This window comes from Panulirus ornatus, chromosome 6 (genome assembly GCF_036320965.1).
Source record: "Panulirus ornatus isolate Po-2019 chromosome 6, ASM3632096v1, whole genome shotgun sequence".
Classification (NCBI taxonomy): Eukaryota; Metazoa; Arthropoda; class Malacostraca; order Decapoda; family Palinuridae; genus Panulirus; species Panulirus ornatus.
Window position 1 is genome coordinate 43778624 of NC_092229.1, and position 27675 is coordinate 43806298.

Genomic DNA, 27675 nt, shown 5'->3' on the forward strand with positions numbered 1-27675 from the left:
CTTTTCTAAGTATTTCTCACATACATTCTTCAAAGCAAACACCTGATCCACACATACTCTACCACTTCTGAAACCACACTGCTCTTCCCCAATCTGATGCTCTGTACTTGCCTTCACCCTCTCAATCAATACCCTCCCATATAATTTGCCAGGAATACTCAACAAACTTATACCTCTGTAATTTGAGCACTCACTCTTATCCCCTTTGCCTTTGTACAATGGCACTATGCACGCATTCCGCCAATCCTCAGGCACCTCACCATGAGTCATACATACATTAAATAACCTTACCAACCAGTCAACAATACAGTCACCCCCTTTTTTAATAAATTCCACTGCAATACCATCCAAACCTACTGCCTTGCCGGCTTTCATCTTCCGCAAAGCTTTTACTACCTCTTCTCTGTTTACCAAATCATTTTCCCTAACCCTCTCACTTTGCACACCACCTCGACCAAAACACCCTATATCTGCCACTCTATCATCAAACACATTCAACAAACCTTCAAAATACTCACTCCATCTCCTTCTCACATCACCATTACTTGTTATCACCTCCCCATTTGCGCCCTTCACTGAAGTTCCCATTTGCTCCCTTGTCTTACGTACTTTATTTACCTCCTTCCAGAACATCTTTTTATTCTCCCTAAAATTTAATGATACTCTCTCACCCCAACTCTCATTTGCCCTCTTTTTCACCTCTTGCACCTTTCTCTTGACCTCCTGTCTCTTTCTTTTATACATCTCCCACTCAATTGCATTTTTTCCATGCAAAAATTGTCCAAATGCCTCTCTCTTCTCTTTCACTAATAATCTTACTTCTTCATCCCACCACTCACTACCCTTTCTAATCAACCCACCTCCCACTCTTCTCATGCCACAAGCATCTTTTGCGCAATCCATCACTGATTCCCTAAATACATCCCATTCCTCCCCCACTCCCCTTACTTCCATTGTTCTCACCTTTTTCCATTCTGTACTCAGTCTCTCCTGGTACTTCCTCACACAAGTCTCCTTCCCAAGCTCACTTACTCTCACCACCCTCTTCACCCCAACATTCTCTTCTTTTCTGAAAACCCATACAAATCTTCACCTTAGCCTCCACAAGATAATGATCAGACATTCCTCCAGTTGCACCTCTCAGCACATTAACATTCAAAAGTCTCTCTCGCGGGCCTGTCAATTAACACGTAATCCAATAACGCTCTCTGGCCATCTCTCCTACTTACATACGTATACTTATGTATATCTCGCTTTTTAAACCAGGTATTCCCAATCACCAGTCCTTTTTCAGCACATAAATCTACAAGCTCTTCACCATTTCCATTTACAACACTGAACACCCCATGTATACCAATTATTCCCTCAACTGTCACATTACTCACCTTTGCATTCAAATCAACCATCACTATAACCCGGTCTCGTGCATCAAAACCACGAACACACTCATTCAGCTGCTCCCAAAACACTTGCCTCTCATGATCTTTCTTCTCATGCCCAGGTGCATATGCACCAATAATCACCCATCTCTCTCCATCAACTTTCAGTTTTACCCATATTAATCGAAAATTTACTTTCTTACATTCTATCACATACTCCCACAACTCCTGTTCCAGGAGTACTGCTACTCCTTCCCTTGCTCTTGTCCTCTCACTAACCCCTGACTTTACTCCCAAGACATTCCCAAACCACTCTTCCCCTTTACCCTTGAGCTTCGTTTCACTCAAAGCCAAAACATCCAGGTTCCTTTCCTCAAACATACTACCTATATCTCCTTTTTTCACATCTTGGTTACATCCACACGCATTTAGACACCCCAGTCTGAGTGAATAATAATAATAATAATAATAATAATAATATTAATAATAATAATAATTTTTTTTTTTTTTTTTTTGCCTTGTCGCTGTCTCCTGCATTTGCGAGGTAGCGCAAGGAAACAAACGAAAAAAAATGGCCCAACCCACCCCCATACACATGTATATACATACGTCCACACACGCAAATATACATACCTACACAGCTTTCCATGGTTTACCCCAGACGCTTCACATGCCCTGATTCAATCCACTGACAGCACGTCAACCCGGTATACCACATCGATCCAATTCACTCTATTCTTTGCCCTCCTTTCACCCTCCTGCATGTTCAGGCCCCGATCACACAAAATCTTTTTCACTCCATCTTTCCACCTCCAATTTGGTCTCCCACTTCTCCTCATTCCCTCCACCTCCAACACATATATCCTCTTGGTCAATCTTTCCTCACTCATTCTCTCCATGTGCCCAAACCATTTCAAAGCAACCTCTTCTGCTCTCTCAACCACGCTCTTTTTATTTCGACACATCTCTCTTACCCTTACGTTACTCACTCGATCAAACCATCTCACACCACACATTTTCCTCAAACATCTCATTTCCAGCACATCCATCCCCCTGCGCACAACTCTATCCATAGCCCACGCCTCACAACCATACAACATTGTTGGAACCACTATTCCTTCAAACATACCCATTTTTGCTTTCCGAGATAATGTTCTCGACTTCCACACATTCTTCAAGGCTCCCAGGATTTTCGCCCCCTCCCCCACCCTATGATCCACTTCCGCTTCCATGGTTCCATCCGCTGCCAGATCCACTCCCTCATATCTAAAACACTTTACTTCCTCAAGTTTTTCTCCATTCAAACTTACCTCCCAATTGACTTGACCCTCAACCCTACTGTACCTAATAACCTTGCTCTTATTCACATTTACTCTTAACTTTCTTCTTTCACACACTTTACCAAACTCAGTCACCAGCTTCTGCAGTTTCTCACATGAATCAGCCACCAGCGCTGCATCATCAGCGAACAACAACTGACTCACTTCCCAAGGTCTCTCATCCACAAGACTTCATACTTGCGCCTCTTTCCAAAACTCTTGCATTCACCTCCCTAACAACCCCATCCATAATCAAATTAAACAACCATGGAGACATCACACACCCCCGCCGCAAACCTACATTCACTGAGAACCAATCACTTTCCTCTCTTCCTACACGTACACATGCCTTACATCCTCGATAAAAACTTTTCACTGCTTCTAACAACTTGCCTCCCACACCATATATTCTTAATACCTTCCACAGAGCATCTCTATCAACTCTATCATATGCCCTCTCCAGATCCATAAATGCTACATACAAATCCATTTGCTTTTCTAAGTATTTCTCACATACATTCTTCAAAGCAAACACCTGATCCACACATCCTCTACCACTTCTGAAACCACACTGCTCTTCCCTAATCTGATGCTCAGTACATGCCTTCACCCTCTCAATCAATACCCTCCCATATAATTTACCAGGAATACTCAACTTTTTTTTTTTTTTTTTTTTTTTTTTTGCTTAGTCACTGTCTCCCGCATTTGCAAGGTAGCGCAAGGAAACAGACGAAAGAAATGGCCCAACCCACCCCCATACACATGCCTTGATTCAATCCACTGACAGCACGTCAACCCCGGTATACCACATCGCTCCAATTCACTCTATTCTTTGCCCTCCTTTCACCCTCCTGCATGTTCAGGCCCCGATCACACAAAATCTTTTTCACTCCATCTTTCCACCTCCAATTTGGTCTCCCTCTTCTCCTCGTTCCCTCCACCTCCGACACATATATCCTCTTGGTCAATCTTTCCTCACTCATTCTCTCCATGTGACCAAACCATTTCAAAACACCCTCTTCTGCTCTCTCAACCACGCTCTTTTTATTTCCACACATCTCTCTTACCCTTACGTTACTTACTCGATCAAACCACCTCACACCACACATTGTCCTCAAACATCTCATTTCCAGCACATCCATCCTCCTGCGCACAACTCTATCCATAGTCCACGCCTCGCAACCATACAACATTGTTGGAACCACTATTCCTTCAAACATACCCATTTTTGCTTTCCGAGATAATGTTCTCGACTTCCACACATTCTTCAAGGCCCCCAGAATTTTCGCCCCCTCCCCCACCCTATGATTCACTTCCGCTTCCATGGTTCCATCCGCTGCCAGATCCACTCCCAGATATCTAAAACACTTCACTTCCTCCAGTTTTTCTCCATTCAAACTCACCTCCCAATTGAATTGACCCTCAACCCTACTGTACCTAATAACCTTGCTCTTATTCACATTTACTCTTAACTTTCTTCTTTCACACACTTTACCAAACTCAGTCACCAGCTTCTGCAGTTTCTCACATGAATCAGCCACCAGCGCTGTATCATCAGCGAACAACAACTGACTCACTTCCCAAGCTCTCTCATCCCCAACAGACTTCATACTTGCCCCTCTTTCCAAAACTCTTGCATTCACCTCCCTAACAACCCCATCCATAAACAAATTAAACAACCATGGAGACATCACACACCCCTGCCGCAAACCTACATTCACTGAGAACCAATCACTTTCCTCTCTTCCTACACGTACACATGCCTTACATCCTCGATAAAAACTTTTCACTGCTTCTAACAACTTGCCTCCCACACCATATATTCTTAATACCTTCCACAGAGCATCTCTATCAACTCTATCATATGCCTTCTCCAGATCCATAAATGCTACATACAAATCCATTTGCTTTTCTAAGTATTTCTCACATACATTCTTCAAAGCAAACACCTGATCCACACATCCTCTACCACTTCTGAAACCACACTGCTCTTCCCCAATCTGATGCTCTGTACATGCCTTCACCCTCTCAATCAATACCCTCCCATATAATTTACCAGGAATACTCAACAAACTTATACCTCTGTAATTTGAGCACTCACTCTTATCCCCTTTGCCTTTGTACAATGGCACTATGCACGCATTCCGCCAATCCTCAGGCACCTCACCATGAGTCATATATACATTAAATAACCTTACCAACCAGTCAACAATACAGTCACCCCCTTTTTTAATAAATTCCACTGCAATACCATCCAAACCTGCTGCCTTGCCAGCTTTCATCTTCCAGAAAGCTTTTACTACCTCTTCTCTGTTTACCAAATCATTTTCCCTAACCCTCGCACTTTGCACACCACCTCGACCAAAACACCCTATATCTGCCACTCTATCATCAAACACATTCAACAAACCTTCAAAATACTCACTCCATCTCCTTCTCACATCACCACTACTTGTTATCACCTCCCCATTTGCGCCCTTCACTGAAGTTCCCATTTGCTCCCTTGTCTTACGCACTTTATTTACCTCCTTCCAGAACATCTTTTTATTCTCCCTAAAATTTAATGATACTCTCTCACCCCAACTCTCATTTGCCCTTTTTTTCACCTCTTGCACCTTTCTCTTGACCTCCTGTCTCTTTCTTTTATACGTCTCCCACTCAATTGCATTTTTTCCCTGCAAAAATCGTCCAAATGCCTCTCTCTTCTCTTTCACTAATACTCTTATTTCTTCATCCCACCACTCACTACCCTTTCTAATCAACCCACCTCCCACTCTTCTCATGCCACAAGCATATTTTGCGCAATCCATCACTGATTCCCTAAATACATCCCATTCCTCCCCCACTCCCCTTACTTCCATTGTTCTCACCTTTTTCCATTCTGTACTCAGTCTCTCCTGGTACTTCCTCACACAAGTCTCCTTCCCAAGCTCACTTACTCTCACCACCCTCTTCACCCCAACATTCACTCTTCTTTTCTAGAAACCCATACAAATCTTCACCTTAGCCTCCACAAGATAATGATCAGACATCCCTCCAGTTGCACCTCTCAGCACATTAACATCCAAAAGTCTCTCTTTCACGCGCCTGTCAATTAACACGTAATCCAATAACGCTCTCTGGCCATCTCTCCTACTTACATACGTATACTTACGTATATCTCGCTTTTTAAACCCATTTTAAACCCATTCCTAATCATCAGTCCTTTTTCAGGACATAAATCTACAAGCTCTTCACCATTTCCATTTACAACACTGAACACCCCATGTATACCAATTATTCCCTCAACTGCCACATTACTCACCTTTGCATTCAAATCACCCAACACTATAACCCGGTCTCGTGCATCAAAACCACTAACACACTCATTCAGCTGCTCCCAAAACACTTGCCTCTCATGATCTTTCTTCTCATGCCCAGGTGCATATGCACCAATAATCACCCATCTCTCTCCATCAACTTTCAGTTTTACCCATATTAATCGAAAATTTACTTTCTTACATTCTATCACATACTTCCACAACTCCTGTTTCAGGAGTACTGCTACTCCTTCCCTTGCTCTTGTCCTCTCACTAACCCCTGACTTTACTCCCAAGACATTCCCAAACCACTCTTCCCCTTTACCCTTGAGCTTCGTTTCACTCAGAGCCAAAACATCCAGGTTCCTTTCCTCAAACATACCACCTATCTCTCCTTTTTTCACATCTTGGTTACATCCACACACATTTAGGCACCCCAATCTGAGCCTTCGAGGAGGATGAGCACTCCCCGCGTGACTCCTTCTTCTGTTTCCCATTTTAGAAAGTTAAAAAAAAAAAAATACATATATCTTTTTTTTTTGCTTTGTCGCTGTCTCCTGCATTTGCGAGGTAGCGCAAGGAAACAGACGAAAGAAATGACCCAACCCACCCCCATACACATGTATATACATACGTCCACACACGCAAATATACATACCTACACAGCTTTCCATGGTTTACCCCACACGCTTCACATGCCCTGATTCAATCCACTGACAGCACGTCAACCCCGGTATACCACATCGCTCCAATTCACTCTATTCCTTGCCCTCCTTTCACCCTCCTGCATGTTCAGGCCCCCGATCACACAAAATCTTCTTCACTCCATCTTTCCACCTCCAATTTGGTCTCCCTCTTCTCCTCGTTCCCTCCACCTCCGACACATATATCCTCTTGGTCAATCTTTCCTCACTCATTCTCTCCATGTGCCCAAACCATTTCAAAACACCCTCTTCTGCTCTCTCAACCATGCTCTTTTTATTTCCACACATCTCTCTTACCCTTACGTTACTTACTCGATCAAACCACCTTACACCACACATTGTCCTCAAACATCTCATTTCCAGCACATCCATCCTCCTGCGCACCACTCTATCCATAGCCCACGCCTCGCAACCATACAACATTGTTGGAACCACTATTCCTTCAAACATACCCATTTTTGCTTTCCGAGATAATGTTCTCGACTTCCACACATTCTTCAAGGCTCCCAGAATTTTCGCCCCCTCCCCCACCCTATGATCCACTTCCGCTTCCATGGTTCCATCCGCTGCCAGATCCACTCCCAGATATCTAAAACACTTCACTTCCTCCAGTTTTTCTCCATTCAAACTCACCTCCCAATTGACTTGACCCTCAACCCTACTGTACCTAATAACCTTGCTCTTATTCACATTTACTCTTAACTTTCTTCTTTCACACACTTTACCAAACTCAGTCACCAGCTTCTGCAGTTTCTCACATGAATCAGCCACCAGCGCTGTATCATCAGCGAAAAACAACTGACTCACTTCCCAAGCTCTCTCATCCCCAACAGACTTCATACTTGCCCCTCTTTCCAAAACTCTTGCATTCACCTCCCTAACAACCCCATCCATAAACAAATTAAACAACCATGGAGACATCACACACCCCTGCCGCAAACCTACATTCACTGAGAACCAATCACTTTCCTCTCTTCCTACACGTACACATGCCTTACATCCTCGATAAAAACTTTTCACTGCTTCTAACAACTTGCCTCCCACACCATATATTCTTAATACCTTCCACAGAGCATCTCTATCAACTCTATCATATGCCTTCTCCAGATCCATAAATGCTACATACAAATCCATTTGCTTTTCTAAGTATTTCTCACATACATTCTTCAAAGCAAACACCTGATCCACACATCCTCTACCACTTCTGAAACTACACTGCTCTTCCCCAATCTGATGCTCTGTACATGCCTTCACCCTCTCAATCAATATCCTCCCATATAATTTACCAGGAATACTCAACAAACTTATACCTCTGTAATTTGAGCACTCACTCTTATCCCCTTTGCCTTTGTACAATGGCACTATGCACGCATTCCGCCAATCCTCAGGCACCTCACCATGAGTCATACATACATTAAATAACCTTACCAACCAGTCAACAATACAGTCACCCCCTTTTTTAATAAATTCCACTGCAATTCCATCCAAACCTGCTGCCTTGCCGGCTTTCATCTTCCACAAAGCTTTTACTACCTCTTCTCTGTTTACCAAATCATTTTCCCTAACCCTCTCACTTTGCACACCACCTCGACCAAAACACCCTATATCTGCCACTCTATCATCAAACACATTCAACAAACCTTCAAAATACTCACTCCATCTCCTTCTCACATCACCACTACTTGTTATCACCTCCCCATTTGCGCCCTTCACTGAAGTTCCCATTTGCTCCCTTGTCTTACGCACTTTATTTACCTCCTTCCAGAACATCTTTTTATTCTCCCTGAGTACAGAATGGAAAAAGGTGAGAACAATGGAAGTAAGGGGAGTGGGGGAGGAATGGGATGTATTTAGGGAATCAGTGATGGATTGCGCAAAAGATGCTTGTGGCATGAGAAGAGTGGGAGGTGGGTTGATTAGAAAGGGTAGTGAGTGGTGGGATGAAGAAGTAAGAGTATTAGTGAAAGAGAAGAGAGAGGCATTTGGACGATTTTTGAAGGGAAAAAATGCAATTGAGTGGGAGATGTATAAAAGAAAGAGACAGGAGGTCAAGAGAAAGGTGCAAGAGGTGTATCCAATACTACTAGTAAAATAAGACAAATCAAGTCTAAGGCAACTTGATAAATCATGATTATCAATGCCTTTGATTATTTTTGAATAAATGTATTAGATCACTTCTTAACCTTCTCTTTACTTAGCTGAATTGATTCAAATGGTTTCATCTCATCTCAAGGATCTGTTTCTTGGTCCAGAAATTACCTTAATTGCTCAAAGCAGTACTCTACCCATTCTATGTCATTTCTAGGTAGGGTGATCAAAATTAAAGACAATATTCAGGATGTGGACAAACCAATGAATCATAAAGAGTAAGGATAATTTCCCTGGACTTAAATTTGAATGCTCTACCTATGAAACCAAGAATTTTGTTCGCCCTCTTCACTGCTTCTGTACACTGCTTACTTGGTTTTAGGTCACCAGAGATTATCACACCTAAGTCTTTTTCCTCATTTACCTTTTGTAGTTCAACATAATTCATACTGTAGCTTGTCCTTTTGTTTTCATTACCAATAAGTAAAACTTTGCACTTCTCAATATCAAAATTCGTTTCCCACTTATGAGCCCAGTTCATGAGATTCCCAGGTCATCAGTTTGTCTCTGTCAGTTTGAAGCTGAATATGTTCAATTTCATTTGTAGATTTATTTCCCAGCTTTGCATCATCAGCAAATTTTGATATCTTGCAATACAGCCCATTATCAATATCATTAATATACATGAGAAGAGAAGCAGTCACAAAAATGATCCTTGTGGCACTCCACTTGTTACATCTAACCATTCTGAGGCCTGACCATTAATTGGTACTCTTTGTTTTGAGCCCGTCAACCAATTTCCTAACCATTCAAGTACAACCCCATCAATGCCATGAGACTCAATTTTTGCTAGTAATCTTCGATGCAGAACCTTGTCAAAAGTTATTTGAAAGTCTAGATAGTTAACATAAACTGCTCAATTTTGTTATACATGTTGATTACATCACAAAAGAAATCAAGCAGAGTTGTCAGAAATGAGCAAATTTGTCAAAAATCAAGCTGAGAACTGTTTATCAAATGGTGGTCTTCTAAATGGTTCCCAATTCTATCTCGAATGCTGCTTTCCATAAGTTTATCATGCTAAGAATCAATTATTAAGTGGTGGTCCTCTATATAGTTTACAATTCTGTCTCAAAATGATTGCATCTGGAACTTTTTCTGTAGGAAAGTACTTGTTGAAAAGGTCATTCATGGGCTTAACTCTTATTTTTATTTTTTGCCTCTTTCATTGCTCTTGGACAAAACTTATTTGGGCCTGCCATTCTATATTTTCCATTTCATTTACTGTTGAAAGCACATCTTTGGCTTTTACGTCAATCTGTTAAAGCACGTTCACCTCTCTTATCAATGAAACTAGATTTGGAAAATGGGTTGTGCCTGCGATCATAAATACAGAATCAGTTATTTTTGCCATGGCTTCATTGGCTTGAACCAAGCCACCATTTTCCAATGACTGGGTAATGACTCTCTTGCTTTTACCACAACTCCTTAGGGTTTCTCATGCTAGTTTCAGCAATATATGCTTCATACTGATGTTTACTTTGTCATATAACTCTTACTTTCTCTACACAAAGCTAGTTTCAGCAATATATGCTTCATACTGATGTATAATGTGTCATATAACTCTCTTACTGTCTCTACACAAATCTAAATACCTTACTCTATCATGCTGATTATTTGATTTCCTTATTTTTTTATGAGTTACTTTCTTAGACAACAGGCACTTTTTATTTCACCATTCCACTAACTTGGTTTCATTTTAGAAATACAATGTCTGCTGCACATTGGTACATATATTCCCTCTCCTGCTTTGAAGAATTTTCTGAAGCTTTTCCAAACTACATTCATGTCATTTTCATTGACTACATCATCCTAAGTTTGCCTGTCAACAGCAATGCAAAGATTATTAAAATTCGCACATTCAAAATTGGGTATTTTTTCAAAACGGTCATTTCGACCAACTTTACAAGCAGTGTTGAAAGCAACCTCAAAAGTAATTTGTCGGTAGAGGATGTGTGGATCAGGTGTTTGCTTTGAAGAATGTATGTGAGAAATACTTAGAAAAGCAAATGGATTTGTATGTAGCATTTATGGATCTGGAGAAGGCATATGATAGAGTTGATAGAGATGCTCTGTGGAAGGTATTAAGAATATATGATGTGGGAGGCAAGTTGTTAGAAGCAGTGAAAAGTTTTTATCGAGGATGTAAGGCATGTGTACGTGTAGGAAGAGAGGAAAGTGATTGGTTCTCAGTGAATGTAGGTTTGCGGCAGGGATGTATGATGTCTCCATGGTTGTTTAATTTGTTTATGGATGGGGTTGTTAGGGAGGTGAATGCAAGAGTTTTGGAAAGAGGGGCAAGTATGAAGTCTGTTGGGGATGAGAGAGCTTGGGAAGTGAGTCAGTTGTTGTTCGCTGATGATACAGCGCTGGTGGCTGATTCATGTGAGAAACTGCAGAAGCTGGTGACTGAGTTTCGTAAAGTGTGTGAAAGAAGAAAGTTAAGAGTAAATGTGAATAAGAGCAAGGTTATTAGGTACAGTAGGGTTGAGGGTCAAGTCAATTGGGAGGTGAGTTTGAATGGAGAAAAACTGGAGGAAGTGAAGTGTTTTAGATATCTGGGAGTGGATCTGGCAGCGGATGGAACCATGGAAGCGGAAGTGGATCATAGGGTGGGGGAGGGGGCGAAAATTCTGGGGGCCTTGAAGAATGTGTGGAAGTCGAGAACATTATCTCGGAAAGCAAAAATGGTTATGTTTGAAGGAATAGTGGTTCCAACAATGTTGTATGGTTGCGAGGCGTGGGCTATGGATAGAGTTGTGCGCAGGAGGATGGATGTGCTGGAAATGAGATGTTTGAGGACAATGTGTGGTGTGAGGTGGTGTGATCGAGTAAGTAACGTAAGGGTAAGAGAGATGTGTGGAAATAAAAAGAGCGTGGTTGAGAGAGCAGAAGAGGGTGTTTTGAAATGGTTTGGGCACATGGAGAGAATGAGTGAGGAAAGATTGACCAAGAGGATATATGTGTCGGAGGTGGAGGGAACGAGGAGAAGAGGGAGACCAAATTGGAGGTGGAAAGATGGAGTGAAGAAGATTTTGTGTGATCGGGGCCTGAACATGCAGGAGGGTGAAAGGAAGGCAAGGAATAGAGTGAATTGGAGCGATGTGGTATACCGGGGTTGACGTGCTGTCAGTGGATTGAATCAGGGCATGTGAAGCGTCTGGGGTAAACCATGGAAAGCTGTGTAGGTATGTATATTTGCGTGTGTGGACGTATGTATATACATGTGTATGCGCGTGGGTTGGGCCATTTCTTTCGTCTGTTTCCTTGCGCTACCTCGCAAACGTGGGAGACAAAAAAAAAAAAAAAAAAAAAAAAAAAAAATATATTCTAAGCTATATATACAGCCATGAGCAGTAGGATAATGATATCTTTAAGGCAGTCCTTAACTGGATAAAGGCAGGCCTGAAATGAACAAGCTGTTGCAACCATGATTGAGCAGACAGTGAAAGGTGGGTGAGGCCAAACGTTCTTCACCAGAAACAGTGAAGGTTAGAAGGTCCAAACTCTGATTTTTCCTAAAGAACATCTAAAAGAATCACTCATACTCACAGGACAGAAAACAGAGTAGGGAAAATAAATCTTAAATTCTTAAATGGTCATGATGATATCAGTGTATATATCAGCAGTTCCTTGACTTTTGAAAGCTTAAATATACAAGTGACAATACCAGATGCAGAGTTCCCTGACTTTTGGAAGCTTAAATCTACAAGTGACAATACCAGATGTTGATTAAAGAAGGATCAAGAGGGACACTTGGAAATACTTTTAAAGAAATACAGAGCTACTGGAACACACCGAAATCAAATCAAGAAAATGAGAGGCAGATACTTTAAACATCCCCATGTTCTAATACAGTAGGGTAATGATACAGCATGGTTCAATATAACCATTTTGATATAGTACGGGCACCTACATTACTGCCATTTTTCACTATAAGACAAGCGGTTGCGGTTTACTGTGAGACCAGCTGGGCATGCACCACAAGATATCAATGCTGTATGTGTTATGTGTAGGAAGAGAGGAAAGTGATTGGTTCTCAGTGAATGTAGGTTTGCGGCACGGGTGTGTGATGTCTCCATGGTTGTTTAATTTGTTTATGGATGGGGTTGTTAGGGAGGTGAATGCAAGAGTTTTGGAAAGAGGGGCAAGTATGAAGTCTGTTGTGGATGAGAGAGCTTGGGAAGTGAGTCAGTTGTTGTTTGCTGATGATACAGCGCTGGTGGCTGATTCATGTGAGAAACTGCAGAAGCTGGTGACTGAGTCTGGTAAAGTGTGTGAAAGAAGAAAGTTAAGAGTAAATGTGAATAAGAGCAAGGTTATTAGGTACAGTAGGGTTGAGGGTCAATTCAATTGGGAGGTGAGTTTGAATGGAGAAAAACTGGAGGAAGTGAAGTGTTTTAGATATCTGGGAGTGGATCTGGCAGCGGATGGAACCATGGAAGCGGAAGTGGATCATAGGGTGGGGGAGGGGGCGAAAATTCTGGGAGCCTTGAAGAATGTGTGGAAGTCGAGAACATTATCTCGGAAAGCAAAAATGGGTATGTTTGAAGGAATAGTGGTTCCAACAATGTTGTATGGTTGCAAGGCGTGGGACTATGGATAGAGTTGTGCGCAGGAGGATGGATGTGCTGGAAATGAGATGTTTGAGGACAATGTGTGGTGTGAGGTGGTTTGATCGAGTAAGTAACATAAGGGTAAGAGAGATGTGTGGAAATAAAAAGAGCGTGGTTGAGAGAGCAGAAGAGGGTGTTTTGAAATGGTTTGGTCACATGGAGAGAATGAGTGAGGAAAGATTGACCAAGAGGATATATGTGTCGGAGGTGGAGGGAACGAGGAGAAGAGGGAGACCAAATTGGAGGTGGAAAGATGGAGTGAAAGAAGATTTTGTGTGATCGGGGCCTGAACATGCAGGAGGGTGAAAGGAGGGCAAAGAATAGAGTGAATTGGAGCGATGTGGTATACCGGGGTTGACGTGCTGTCAGTGGATTGAATCAGGGCATGTGAAGCGTCTGGGGTAAACCATGGAAAGCTGTGTAGGTATGTATATTTGCGTGTGTGGACGTATGTATATACATGTGTATGCGGGTGGGTTGGGCCATTTCTTTCGTCTGTTTCCTTGCGCTACCTCGCAAACGTGGGAGACAAAAAAAAAAAAAAAAAAAAAAAAAAAAATATATTCTAAGCTATATATACAGCCATGAGCAGTAGGATAATGATATCTTTAAGGCAGTCCTTAACTGGATAAAGGCAGGCCTGAAATGAACAAGCTGTTGCAACCATGATTGAGCAGACAGTGAAAGGTGGGTGAGGCCAAACGTTCTTCACCAGAAACAGTGAAGGTTAGAAGGTCCAAACTCTGATTTTTCCTAAAGAACATCTAAAAGAATCACTCATACTCACAGGACAGAAAACAGAGTAGGGAAAATAAATCTTAAATTCTTAAATGGTCATGATGATATCAGTGTATATATCAGCAGTTCCTTGACTTTTGAAAGCTTAAATATACAAGTGACAATACCAGATGCAGAGTTCCCTGACTTTTGGAAGCTTAAATCTACAAGTGACAATACCAGATGTTGATTAAAGAAGGATCAAGAGGGACACTTGGAAATACTTTTAAAGAAATACAGAGCTACTGGAACACACCGAAATCAAATCAAGAAAATGAGAGGCAGATACTTTAAACATCCCCATGTTCTAATACAGTAGGGTAATGATACAGCATGGTTCAATATAACCATTTTGATATAGTACGGGCACCTACATTACTGCCATTTTTCACTATAAGACAAGCGGTTGCGGTTTACTGTGAGACCAGCTGGGCATGCACCACAAGATATCAATGCTGTATGTGTTATGTGTAGGAGGAGAGGAAAGTGATTGGTTCTCAGTGAATGTAGGTTTGCGGCACGGGTGTGTGATGTCTCCATGGTTGTTTAATTTGTTTATGGATGGGGTTGTTAGGGAGGTGAATGCAAGAGTTTTGGAAAGAGGGGCAAGTATGAAGTCTGTTGGGGATGAGAGAGCTTGGGAAGTGAGTAAGTTGTTGTTCGCTGATGATACAGCGCTGGTGGCTGATTCATGTGAGAAACTGCAGAAGCTGGTGACTGAGTCTGGTAAAGTGTGTGAAAGAAGAAAGTTAAGAGTAAATGTGAATAAGAGCAAGGTTATTAGGTACAGTAGGGTTGAGGGTCAATTCAATTGGGAGGTGAGTTTGAATGGAGAAAAACTGGAGGAAGTGAAGTGTTTTAGATATCTGGGAGTGGATCTGGCAGCGGATGGAACCATGGAAGCGGAAGTGGATCATAGGGTGGGGGAGGGGGCGAAAATTCTGGGAGCCTTGAAGAATGTGTGGAAGTCGAGAACATTATCTCGGAAAGCAAAAATGGGTATGTTTGAAGGAATAGTGGTTCCAACAATGTTGTATGGTTGCAAGGCGTGGACTATGGATAGAGCTGTGCGCAGGAGGATGGATGTGCTGGAAATGAGATGTTTGAGGACAATGTGTGGTGTGAGGTGGTTTGATCGAGTAAGTAACATAAGGGTAAGAGAGATGTGTGGAAATAAAAAGAGCGTGGTTGAGAGAGCAGAAGAGGGTGTTTTGAAATGGTTTGGTCACATGGAGAGAATGAGTGAGGAAAGATTGACCAAGAGGATATATGTGTCGGAGGTGGAGGGAACGAGGAGAAGAGGGAGACCAAATTGGAGGTGGAAAGATGGAGTGAAAAAGATTTTGTGTGATCGGGGCCTGAACATGCAGGAGGGTGAAAGGAGGGCAAAGAATAGAGTGAATTGGAGCGATGTGGTATACCGGGGTTGACGTGCTGTCAGTGGATTGAATCAAGGCATGTGTATGGGGGTGGGTTGGGCCATTTCTTTCGTCTGTTTCCTTGCGCTACCTCGCAAACGCGGGAGACAGCGACAAAAAAAAAAAAAAAAAAAAAAAAAAAAAAGTGTTATGCAGCCCACTGTGCCAGTTCTCTGCACCCATTCAAAGAGTAAGGATGCACTGTTTTCCACTAATATAATTCAACACTTCAGCCCATTTGAACCACTCATCACTATGCCTGTGTCTCCAGCAAGTACTCCTACTACAAGTGAGCCTGTTACAAATATTGAATGAGCATGAGCATGGGTGTAGCACTTCAGCAGTTGTTTGCTGATATGGCATGAATGAAAACGGAATCCCACCATAACGAAGAAAAGTAAATCTATCTGGAAAGCCTTATCTCAGCCATCTATTTCCAAGATGGTAATGCATCTCAGGACAATGACATAAATAATAAATATATGTGAAGATGGAAGATGCTTTTTCCATTAAACCCTTTCACATAAAAAAAAGACTCCCTATCCTAAAAATTTGGGAGTTTCAAGATTAATGATTAGTGTTTTTCACTTTAAACATCACAGATTATGTTAAAAGAATATAGAAAACATACTGGCATAGGTCTGGCTTAAGCCTACATACACAATTACAGGGATAACTGTTACATAATCATCCAGCATATTCTGCTACACAGCCACACTCATCATCACTAGATATATGCTTGTCATAAAGTAAACATTTGCTGTTTTGTACAACTTTACAAAAACTTTGATGAGAACAGAGAAATCGGAAGAATGATTAATGCTCAGGCTCTGGCATCTATGCATGTGTGAATGTAACCAAGACAAGGAGAAGGGACACAAGAAGTATGCTTGTGGAAAGGAACCTAGATGTTCTGGCTCCGAGTGAAACAAAGCTCATGGGTAAAAATTAAGAATGATTTGGAGTTTGGTGCAAGGGCAAGAGCTAAGGAAGGAGTTGCAAATCTTATCAAGCAAGAGTTGTAGGAACAATGAAAGACTGTAGTGAAGTGAGTTCCAGGCTCATGTAGGTAAAAATGAAAAAGAGCGGTAAAGGATGGGTGATTACTGGTTTTTATGCACCTGGCAATGAGAAGGAGGAGATGCAAGTGTTCTGGAAGCAGCTGAGTGAGAGTTAGCACTTTTGTGCTTCTGAACAGGTATTAATGATGGGTGATTTAATGGCAAAAGTGAGTAATGTAGTAATTGAGGGAATAACTGGGGGATGTTGAATATTCAGTGAGGTGAACAGGAATGGTGAATAGCTTGTGGAGTTGGGTGCTGAAAAAGGAATGGCAAATGGGAGTACCTGGTAAAAGAAAAAAAAAAAGTACAAGTGGGTAAGCAGAATAGATGATGATAAGGTATTACTGGTTTACATACAGAGAGCCATGTAAAGGAGACACCCTTGGATGCTAATGTGTTGAGAGGAGCAGCTGGTAAGATGTCTTATCGTCACCTGGTGAAGGTAAGGGTGAAGATTTGAAGTTTTTGGAAGAGGAAGTGATATCTGTGAAAAGATGGTGGTGAGAGTAAATGAGCTTAGAAAAGATGTGTTTATGAAAAAATACCAGGAAATAGGGGTGTATAATGGCAAAAGGTAAGAGCAAATGAAGCAGATGGAGTGGGTAAGGAATGGGAGACATTTAAGGAAGCAGCGCTGGCATGTGCATGAGAGGTGTCTCACATGCATAAGGTGGGAGATGGGTAAGTGAGATACGGCAGAGACTGGTGGGATGAAAAAGTAAGTTGCTGGTGAAAGAGGGAAGAGAGTTACTATACAGTACTTAAGAAGGAGTGCATATGATAGGGAGATATACAAGACAAAGTTCAAGAGTAAGGTACAGGGGTTGTAAAAGAGGGCAAATGAGAGTAGGGATATCTGTAAACTTCTGGATGAATAATATGTTTTGGAAAAGGGTAATATAATGAAAAAAAAAGAGAACAAATGGGAAAAGCAATGAAATGGACATGTGGGGAAAATGTAACAGGTAAGAGAGGTGAAGAGGAGATGGAAAGATTATTTTGAAGGACTTATGCATGTGTTCAATGTTAGGGAAGTACATGTAGGGTGCTTGCATAAAAGGAAATGTGGCATGGCAGCTGGAGTGGATGGCACCGCAGTTAAATTTCTCAGGGAAGGGGTGACTGTGCTGTAGGCTGGTTAGTTTGGATTTTCAATTTATGTATTTCTGTTGTTTAGTTGTTGTGGAGAGGTCAGTCACAGAACAAAGTTCACACTGAGGTCAGTCCTTAATAGAAGTATAAAAAGGATTATGAAAGAAAAGAAGAAGAGACAAGGGAAAGTAATTACAAATTTTGGAGAAAGTGAAAAACATGTCTTAAAATGTGCCAGATCATAGTTACAGGCAAAGACATGAGAAGGTAGAGAGTTCCAAGCTTTCAGATGTAGGGAAAGGAACAGTCATCAAAACTGCCCAACCCTGAGTTGCCAACGGCCACATGATAATCATGCGATGCAGCAGCTTGCTGAGTACTGTGTGGTCTAGCTAGTGGTGGAGGCACATAAGCAGCCAGCTCTCAAGAGCAAAACCTAATCTCTCTCTCTCTCTCTCTCTCTCTCTCTCTCTCCCCCCCCCCCCCCCCCAAAGAAGGAACAGAGAAGGGGGCCAGGTGAGGTTATTCCCTAAAAGGCCCAGTCCTCTGTTCTTAACGCTACCTCGCTAATGCGGGAAATGGCGAATAGTATGAAAGAAAAAGAAAAAAGCGGGAAAGTGAACCAACGTTGTAGCATACGGCAAGAGAGTTGAGTGTTGAAGTTAGCCTGGGAGAATTTATAAGTCTGACCGCTTTCGACAACTCTATTTATAAGTCTGACCGCTTTCGACTTAACTCTATTCATAAGTCTGACCGCTTTCGACTTACATTTGTCAAGTAAGGATGTGGAGCGAGAAACACCCCAGATGTGAAAGCCGTACTCCATACAAGGATGAATCAATCCTCTGTGTGCTACCACCACTAGCCTGATACACAATACTCAGCAAACTGCTGAGTCACATGAACATTGTGTGGCCATTAGCAACTCAAGGGTGAGCTGCTCTGATAACTGTTTCTTTTCCTACACCTCATAGCTTTAGAACTCTCTACTTTCTCATGTCTTTCCCAATACCTATGACCTGGCACATTTCAAAAGACAGGTTTTTCACTTCCTCCAAAATTCATAAACACTTTCCCTTGTCTCTTCTTCTCCTTCAAAATCCTCTCTACATTAAAGTCCAGCCTTGATGTGGGCTTCTGTTCGTGGTTGGAAGCTAAAAGAAAGAAAAGAGAAAGATCAACTGTTCAGGAGAAAAGAAATTCTGAAATCTAATCAGGACTCCCATTTCCTTAGAAGCCAACTTACCTATTTCCATAATAAGTTACAGAAGAAGGAGTCACGCGGGGAGTGCTCATCCTCCTCGAAGGCTCAGAGTGGGGTGCCTAAATGTGTGTGGATGTAACCAAGATGTGAAAAAAGGAGAGATAGGTAGTATGTTTGAGGAAAGGAACCTGGATGTTTTGGCTCTGAGTGAAACGAAGCTCAAGGGTAAAGGGGAAGAGTGGTTTGGGAATGTCTGGGGAGTAAAGTCAGGGGTTAGTGAGAGGACAAGAGCAAGGGAAGGAGTAGCAATACTCCTGAAACAGGAGTTGTGGGAGTATGTGATAGAGTGTAAGAAAGTAAATTCTCGATTAATATGGGTAAAACTGAAAGTTGATGGAGAGAGGTGGGTGATTATTGGTGCATATGCACCTGGGCATGAGAAGAAAGATCAAGAGAGGCAAGTGTTTTGGGAGCAGCTGAATGAGTGTGTTAGTGGTTTTGATGCACAAGACCGGGTTATAGTGATGGGTGATTTGAATGCAAAGGTGAGTAATGTGGCAGTTGAGGGAATAATTGGTATACATGGGGTGTTCAGTGTTGTAAATGGAAATGGTGAAGAGCTTGTAGATTTATGTGCTGAAAGAGGACTGATGATTGGGAATACCTGGTTTAAAAAGCGAGATATACATAAGTATACTTATGTAAGTAGGAGAGATGGCCAGAGAGCGTTATTGGATTACGTGTTAATTGACAGGCGTGCGAAAGAGAGACTTTTGGATGTTAATGTGCTGAGAGGTGCAACTGGAGGGATGTCTGATCATTATCTTGTGGAGGCTAAGGTGAAGATTTGTATGGGTTTTCAGAAAAGAAGAGTGAATGTTGGGGTGAAGAGGGTGGTGAGAGTAAGTGAGCTTGGGAAGGAGACCTGTGTGAGGAAGTACCAGGAGAGACTGAGTACAGAATGGAAAAGGGTGAGAACAATGGAAGCAAGGGGAGTGGGGGAGGAATGGGATGTATTTAGGGAATCAGTGATGGATTGCGCAAAAGATGCTTGAGGCATGAGAAGAGTGGGAGGTGGGTTGATTAGAAAGGGTAGTGAGTGGTGGGATGAAGAAGTAAGAGTATTAGTGAAAGAGAAGAAAGAGGCATTTGGACGATTTTTGCAGGGAAAAAATGCAATTGAGTGGGAGATGTATAAAAGAAAGAGACAGGAGGTCAAGAGAAAGGTGCAAGAGGTGAAAAAAAGGGCAAATGAGAGTTGGGGTGAGAGAGTATCATTAAATTTTAGGGAGAATAAAAAGATGTTCTGGAAGGAGGTAAATAAAGTGCGTAAGACAAGGGAGCAAATGGGAACTTCAGTGAAGGGTGCAAATGGGGAGGTGATAACAAGTAGTGGTGATGTGAGAAGGAGATGGAGTGAGTATTTTGAAGGTTTGTTGAATGTGTTTGATGATAGAGTGGCAGATATAGGGTGTTTTGGTCGAGGTGGTGTGCAAAGTGAGAGGGTTAGGGAAAATGATTTGGTAAACAGAGAAGAGGTAGTGAAAGCTTTGCGGAAGATGAAAGCCGGCAAGGCAGCAGGTTTGGATGGTATTGCAGTGGAATTTATTAAAAAAGGGGGTGACTGTATTGTTGACTGGTTGGTAAGGTTATTTAATGTATGTATGACTCATGGTGAGGTGCCTGAGGATTGGCGGAATGTGTGCATAGTGCCATTGTACAAAGGCAAAGGGGATAAGAGTGAGTGCTCAAATTACAAAGGTATAAGTTTGTTGAGTATTCCTGGTAAATTATATGGGAGGGTATTGATTGAGAGGGTGAAGGCATGTACAGAGCATCAGATTGGGGAAGAGCAGTGTGGTTTCAGAAGTGGTAGAGGATGTGTGGATCAGGTGTTTGCTTTGAAGAATGTATGTGAGAAATACTTAGAAAAGCAAATGGATTTGTATGTAGCATTTATGGATCTGGAGAAGGCATATGATAGAGTTGATAGAGATGCTCTGTGGAAGGTATTAAGAATATATGGTGTGGGAGGAAAGTTGTTAGAAGCAGTGAAAAGTTTTTATCGAGGATGTAAGGCATGTGTACGTGTAGGAAGAGAGGAAAGTGATTGGTTCTCAGTGAATGTAGGTTTGCGGCAGGGGTGTGTGATGTCTCCATGGTTGTTTAATTTGTTTATGGATGGGGTTGTTAGGGAGGTAAATGCAAGAGTTTTGGAAAGAGGGGCAAGTATGAAGTCTGTTGGGGATGAGAGAGCTTGGGAAGTGAGTCAGTTGTTGTTCGCTGATGATACAGCGCTGGTGGCTGATTCATGCGAGAAACTGCAGAAGCTGGTACTGAGTTTGGTAAAGTGTGTGGAAGAAGAAAGTTAAGAGTAATTGTGAATAAGAGCAAGGTTATTAGGTACAGTAGGGTTGAGGGTCAAGTCAATTGGGAGGTGAGTTTGAATGGAGAAAAACTGGAGGAAGTGAAGTGTTTTAGATATCTGGGAGTGGATCTGGCAGCGGATGGAACCATGGAAGCGGAAGTGGATCATAGGGTGGGGGAGGGGGCGAAAATTCTGGGGGCCTTGAAGAATGTGTGGAAGTCGAGAACATTATCTCGGAAAGCAAAAATGGGTATGTTTGAAGGAATAGTGGTTCCAACAATGTTGTATGGTTGCGAGGCGTGGGCTATGGATAGAGTTGTGCGCAGGGGGATGGATGTGCTGGAAATGAGATGTTTGAGGACAATGTGTGGTGTGAGGTGGTTTGATCGAGTGAGTAACGTAAGGGTAAGAGAGATGTGTGGAAATAAAAAGAGCGTGGTTGAGAGAGCAGAAGAGGGTGTTTTGAAGTGGTTTGGGCACATGGAGAGGATGAGTGAGGAAAGATTGACCAAGAGGATATATGTGTCGGAGGTGGAGGGAGCAAGGAGAAGAGGGAGACCAAATTGGAGGTGGAAAGATGGAGTGAAAAAGATTTTGTGTGATCGGGGCCTGAACATGCAGGAGGGTGAAAGGAGGGCAAGGAATAGAGTGAATTGGAGCGATGTGGTATACCGGGGTTGACGTGCTGTCAGTGGATTGAATCAAGGCATGTGAAGCGTCTGGGGTAAACCATGGAAAGCTGTGTAGGTATGTATATTTGCGTGTGTGGACGTATGTATATACATGTGTATGGGGGGGGGTTGGGCCATTTCTTTCATCTGTTTCCTTGCGCTACCTCGCAAACGCGGGAGACAGCGACAAAGTATAAAAAAAAAAAAAAAAAAAAATATGAAGTATGTTCACTGAGTCAACAGGTGGAATTACAGAGACTTCAAAGGAGAGGCAAGAGTTGCGAAGAGTTTTATGAAAAGAAATGATATGGGTATGAAGAATTATAGAAGTAAGAAGAGATACCAGGAAAGAATGAGTGTAGAACAGCAAGAGGGTTGGAGTATTTGAAGTTAGGGAGTGGGTGAGAAATGGGAGGTACTTAGAGCTGGGTCTTGGAGGCATCAAACTTAACGTGATTTTGTCTATCCCAATGAGATATTCTGTCCACGTCTAAGCTTACTGAGGAAGCTGTGTCTGTGTCAAGACGAGATGCAAATCAAGTGAGAGAAGGAGGAGCAGAATTGAAGGATATGGATAAATGAGTGTTGAGTTGTCAGTGCATGAGTGCATTTGGTTATCTGTGAAAAAACATGAAATCGTTGATGAAAAGAACAAAATGTGTAGGAGACAGGAGAGAACCTTGAGGTACATCACTGTTGCTGGAGAAATGGGGGAGGCTGAGCCATCAACAAGCACAAGGACAGATCAGCCAGAGAGGAAGCTTATTATGATGGAGCAAAGCGAAAGAGGGAAGCCAAAAGAGGGGAGCTTAGAGATGAGAACCCAATGGCACACCCTGTCAAAAGTTTTGGATATGTCAAGGGCAACTACACATGACTCCCCAAAATCTTTCAGGGATGACAACCAGACATTAGTACAATAGGAAAAAATTATCACCAGTGGATCTCATCTTATGGAAGCCATTCAAGGTTTAAGGATATGGGAGTTGGGGAGGATTCAAAGACTTTGGAAAAATTAAATATCAAAGCAATAGGACGATAGTCAAAGGGGTCAGAACAGTCACCCTTCTTATGGATGGAATGTATCAATGCATGATTCCAATAAGAAGGAAAAGTTTTTGTTTTTAAACAAAACAAACAAGCAAGCCCAGGTGCAAGTTCAGAGGCACACTCTTTCAGTACATGGGGATGGATGCCATCAGGACCATAAGCTTTGCTTGTTTCCAAAGAAAGAAGTGCTTTTTGGACAGTCCGAAAGATTACGGGATGAGCACAGGATTAGTAAGAGGAGCATCAAAGGGTGAAGGCATGTTAGAGTCATCCAAAGTGAAGTTAGAGGAGAAATGGGAACCAAAGAGAGTTGCTTTGTCTACTGGAGAGACACCTACAGTACCATCACAATGGACAAGTGAAGGAAAGATAAAGTGACTGAAGTTGCATGCAAAACTAGAAAGACTTCAGTGGATAACATGGAGAGGTTATTGCACTTCCTATGAAAGGAATACTTTGCCTCATGGATAACTTACTTGCAATGATTACAAGCAATGATAAAAGTTGAAAGGGAGTAAGAGGAAGGAGAGATTTTCCAAGTCCCATATGCATAATCCTTTGCCTGAATGGCCTCAGAATAGGAATGGTTGAACCATGGACTGGAAGAAAAGGTCATCTTGGAGGAGGAGATAATAAATGCTTCCATTCCTACAAAAGTAACCTCTACTATGCATTTAGTGGAGACAGAAGCATCACCACTTATGAGACAGTAATTTACCTAAGGAAAATCAGAAAAGAAGTTAGTGATTTATTCCAGTCAGCTTTGTTGAGGTGCTGGCATCTACACCTAGAAGGGGCTGCTGGAGGGGAGGTGCCATTAAAATAAATACATTTAGAAAAGGGTGATCAGATGAACCAATTGAAGGCAAGATTATGCAGTTACAGCGGCCCAGACTAGAGGTGAAAAACAGATCCAGAATATTAGAAGAGTGGTCACAGCAGTCATGGACATAGGCAATGTGTGAGATTATTTGCTCTAAATCAATGAGAATGGAGAGCGTGAGGGTTTTCATCCCTCCACCATCCATACTCAAGGCATTCAACCATTCCTTACAGAAAACATTGAAAACCACGTAGATGCAGATCTCAGCTGGCAGGTGAGAGGATTCCACAGTTTCAGTGCTGGAGTTTAGACAGTCGGAGAAAGTTAAAAAAATCTGTAGAATTAGGAGAGCAATAAGCAAAACAGAGGAAAAGTGTATTAGCTGGGAGACAGACCACGATCCACATAACATCAAAGTTTGGGGACTCAAGGTCCTTGAGGCATGCAACAGGTGTTGATGTTAGAATAAGCACAAACACCACCCTTGAATGGAATCGTAAGTGGAGATTATAGTTGGATATGAAAAGGGGCTAGTCAGAACATCATTATACAACTGTGTTTCAAATAGAAGTAAGATTGAACTAGACAGATGGTGTTCAACAGAGGTCATGGTGAGGTACACAAGGATTGGCAAAATGCATGCAAAGTGCTATTGTATAAAGGCAAGGGGGACAAAGGAGTGTATTTGAACTACAGAAGTATATGTTTGGTGAGTGTACCTGGTATGCTGCATGGGAAAATGGTGGTTGAGATGGTGAAAGCATACATAATGAAAATGGAGAGGAACGATATAGTTTCAGGAGTGATAAAGGATGTGTGGATCAGGTGTCTCATTTTAAGAATGTGTGAGAGAAATACTTATAGAAACCAAATGACTTTTATGTGGCATTTAAATATCTGGAAAGTGCAAATGATCAGGTTCATAAAGATGCCTTGTAGAAGGTCTTAAAAAGCAGTGAGAAGTTTTTATCCAGAGTGTAAGGTATGTGTATGAGTAGGAAGAGAGGAGGGTGTGTGGTTCCAAATGAAGGCTGATCTGAGGTAAAGATGTGTGATATCACCACAGCTGAGAGGAACAATATAGTTTCAGGAGTGATAAAGGATGTGTGGATCAGGTGTCTCATTTTAAGAATGTGTGAGAGAAATACTTATAGAAACCAAACGACTTTTATGTGGCATTTAAATATCTGGAAAGTGCAAATGATCAGGTTCATAGAGATGCCTTGTAGAAGGTCTTAAAAAGCAGTGAGAAGTTTCTATCCAGAGTGTAAGGTATGTGTATGAGTAGGAAGAGAGGAGGGTGTGTGGTTCCAAATGAAGGTTGATCTGAGGTAAAGATGTGATATCACCAGAGCTGTTTATTATTTATATAGATGGGATGGTGAGATATGTAAATGCAAGTCTTGGAGAGTGGGATAAGTATTCAGACTGTAGGTGGTGGTAGTAGTGGTGGTGGTGGGGGAGTGAGTCAGTTTAGTTTAACGATAAGACAGCACTGGCACTGAGAGCAAACTTGAGGAAGAAACTACAAAAGTTCGAAACTGAACTTGGGAGAGGTTGTGATAAGAGAAAGTTGGGAGTGAATATAAATACAAGCAAGATTATTAGGCTTAGCAGGCCAGAGGATCAGTTAGGTTGGGGTATGAGTTTCAATAGAGAAAATGTGGAAGAAATACAGAGTTTCACATGCATGGCAGTAGATATGGCAGCAAGTGGAGCCATGGAAGCTGAAGGGAGTCATATGGTTGGTGAGAAGTCAAAGGTTCTGGAAGCATTGAGGAATGTGTAGAGATCATTACTGTGATGGCGAAAATAGTTAGTACCAACAATACTGTACGAATGCAAAGTATGGTATATACAATAAGGATGTAAGGAAGGAGGATGGGCTATACATAAGGACTGAGGAGGAGGGAAAAATGTGTTGGAAATGAAATTTTTAAAAACAAGTGGTGAGATGGTCTGATCAAATAAGTAATAAAATGGTAAGAGAAAGGAGTGGAAATAAGAGTGTGGTTGAGAAAGCCAATGATGGCTTGCTATAGAGGTATGAACAAACAGAGAGAATGAATGAGGAAAGGTGGACAAAGAGGATACATCTGTCAGAAGTGGAGAGGGCAAAAAGAAGGGGGACACCAAATTGAAGATGAAAGGACAGAGTGAAAAAGACTTTGAGTGACTAGGGCCAGAGCATGCAAGAAGGTGAAAGGTATGTATGGCATACAGTATATTGAAATGATTGTGGTATACATGGGGCACTGTGCTGTCAATGGACAGAACCAGGACATGTGAAGCAGCAGAAGCTTGGTTGTGGATAGGGCAAAAAGAAGGGGGACACCAAATTGAAGATGAAAGGACAGAGTGAAAAAGACTTTGAGTGACTGGGGCCAGAAAATGCGAGAGGGTGAAAGGCTTGTATGGGATATAGTATACTGAAATGATGTGGTATACAGGAGGCAATGTGCTGTCAATGGACACAAACAGGACATGTGAAGCAGCAGAAGCTTGGTTGTGGATAGGGGCCATGGCTTTGGTGCAATGTGCATGAAAACTTGAGAATGGAGGAGAGCGAATGTAGTCTTCCCTCATCTGTTTCTGGTGCTAACTTATTAATGTGGGAAACAGTACACAAGTATGAAAGAATAAAAGGTAATAGAGTACAAGAAGTGTGGGTCATACAGAACTTATTTTTTTTCCCACAGTCCTTAACCCCTTATCTACTTGGAAATGGATAAAATGATAATGTGATTCACTGTGCAAACGTTTTTGGAATCAACTGTGTATTATATCTGAGCCTATAGTCTTCTTTAGTGGTCACCTATCAAAGTGATCATGTAACTCAGAGTGAAATAACATCAAGTCAAAGAAGCAAATACTATATTTCAAATACCCTCTTAAAATCTAAAACAATGTTAAAATTATCAAAGCTTATTTCAGAGCTTGATTATTCAAAAAGATCTGCTAAATTTCATATCAAAAAACGAACAGAGATATATATATACTCTTGCATGTTCCCGAAGGTGGTCAATGATAAGTCGATCAACACGGGAAGGAGATGGTGGGAGACGAGGAAGTGGCACAGTATTGGCTGAAGACACTCTTTTCCCTGGAAAACATCGGGCTAATTCTGCTTCAGTCTTTTTGCGTTCCCGTTCTAGCTGGCGGAATTGGTCATAGCATTCTTCTAACCGTGAGTGTAGTTCACCACTTCCACCAGTGCGTCTGAAAGTAAACAGAAAGAGAAAGGATAACAATCAAATAACAACATGACTATTTTCACCAATGCTGTTTGTTACCAGTGACATAACTCTATATAAATAAGATCACATTCATATTTTCAAAAATTGAAGTAACTACAAAACCTCATATACACATTTACTCACCAACTTTCTTACATACCGAGGAGGGTGGATGTGTTGAAAATTAAATGTTTGGGGACAATATGTGGTGTGAGGTGGTTCGACCAAATAAGTAATGAAAGAGTAAGGGAGATGTGTGGAAATAAAAAGAGTGTGGTTGAGAGAGCAGAAGAGGGTCTGTTGAAATGGTTTGGACATATGGAGAGAATGAGTGAGGAAAGACTGACAAAGAGGATACATGTTTCAGAGGTGGAGGGAACAAGAAGCAGACCACATTAGAGGTGGAAAGATGGAATGAAAAAGATTCTGAGTGATCGGAGCCTTAACATACAGGAGGGTGAGATGCATGCAAGGAATAGAGGGAACTGTAACGATGTGGTATACTGG

At 41.8% G+C, this 27675-nt stretch overlaps 1 protein-coding gene across 1 annotated transcript in view; it reads right to left on the reverse strand.

Annotated features, from left to right (window-relative positions):
* LOC139749175 (uncharacterized) overlaps window positions 1-27675 on the reverse strand; it is a 141143-nt gene that overhangs the window by 19259 nt on the left and 94209 nt on the right. The window contains exon 6 of the mRNA XM_071662834.1: window positions 26932-27151. Coding sequence (XP_071518935.1) covers window positions 26932-27151 — 220 coding nt within the window. The remainder of the gene's footprint in view (window positions 1-26931; window positions 27152-27675) is intronic.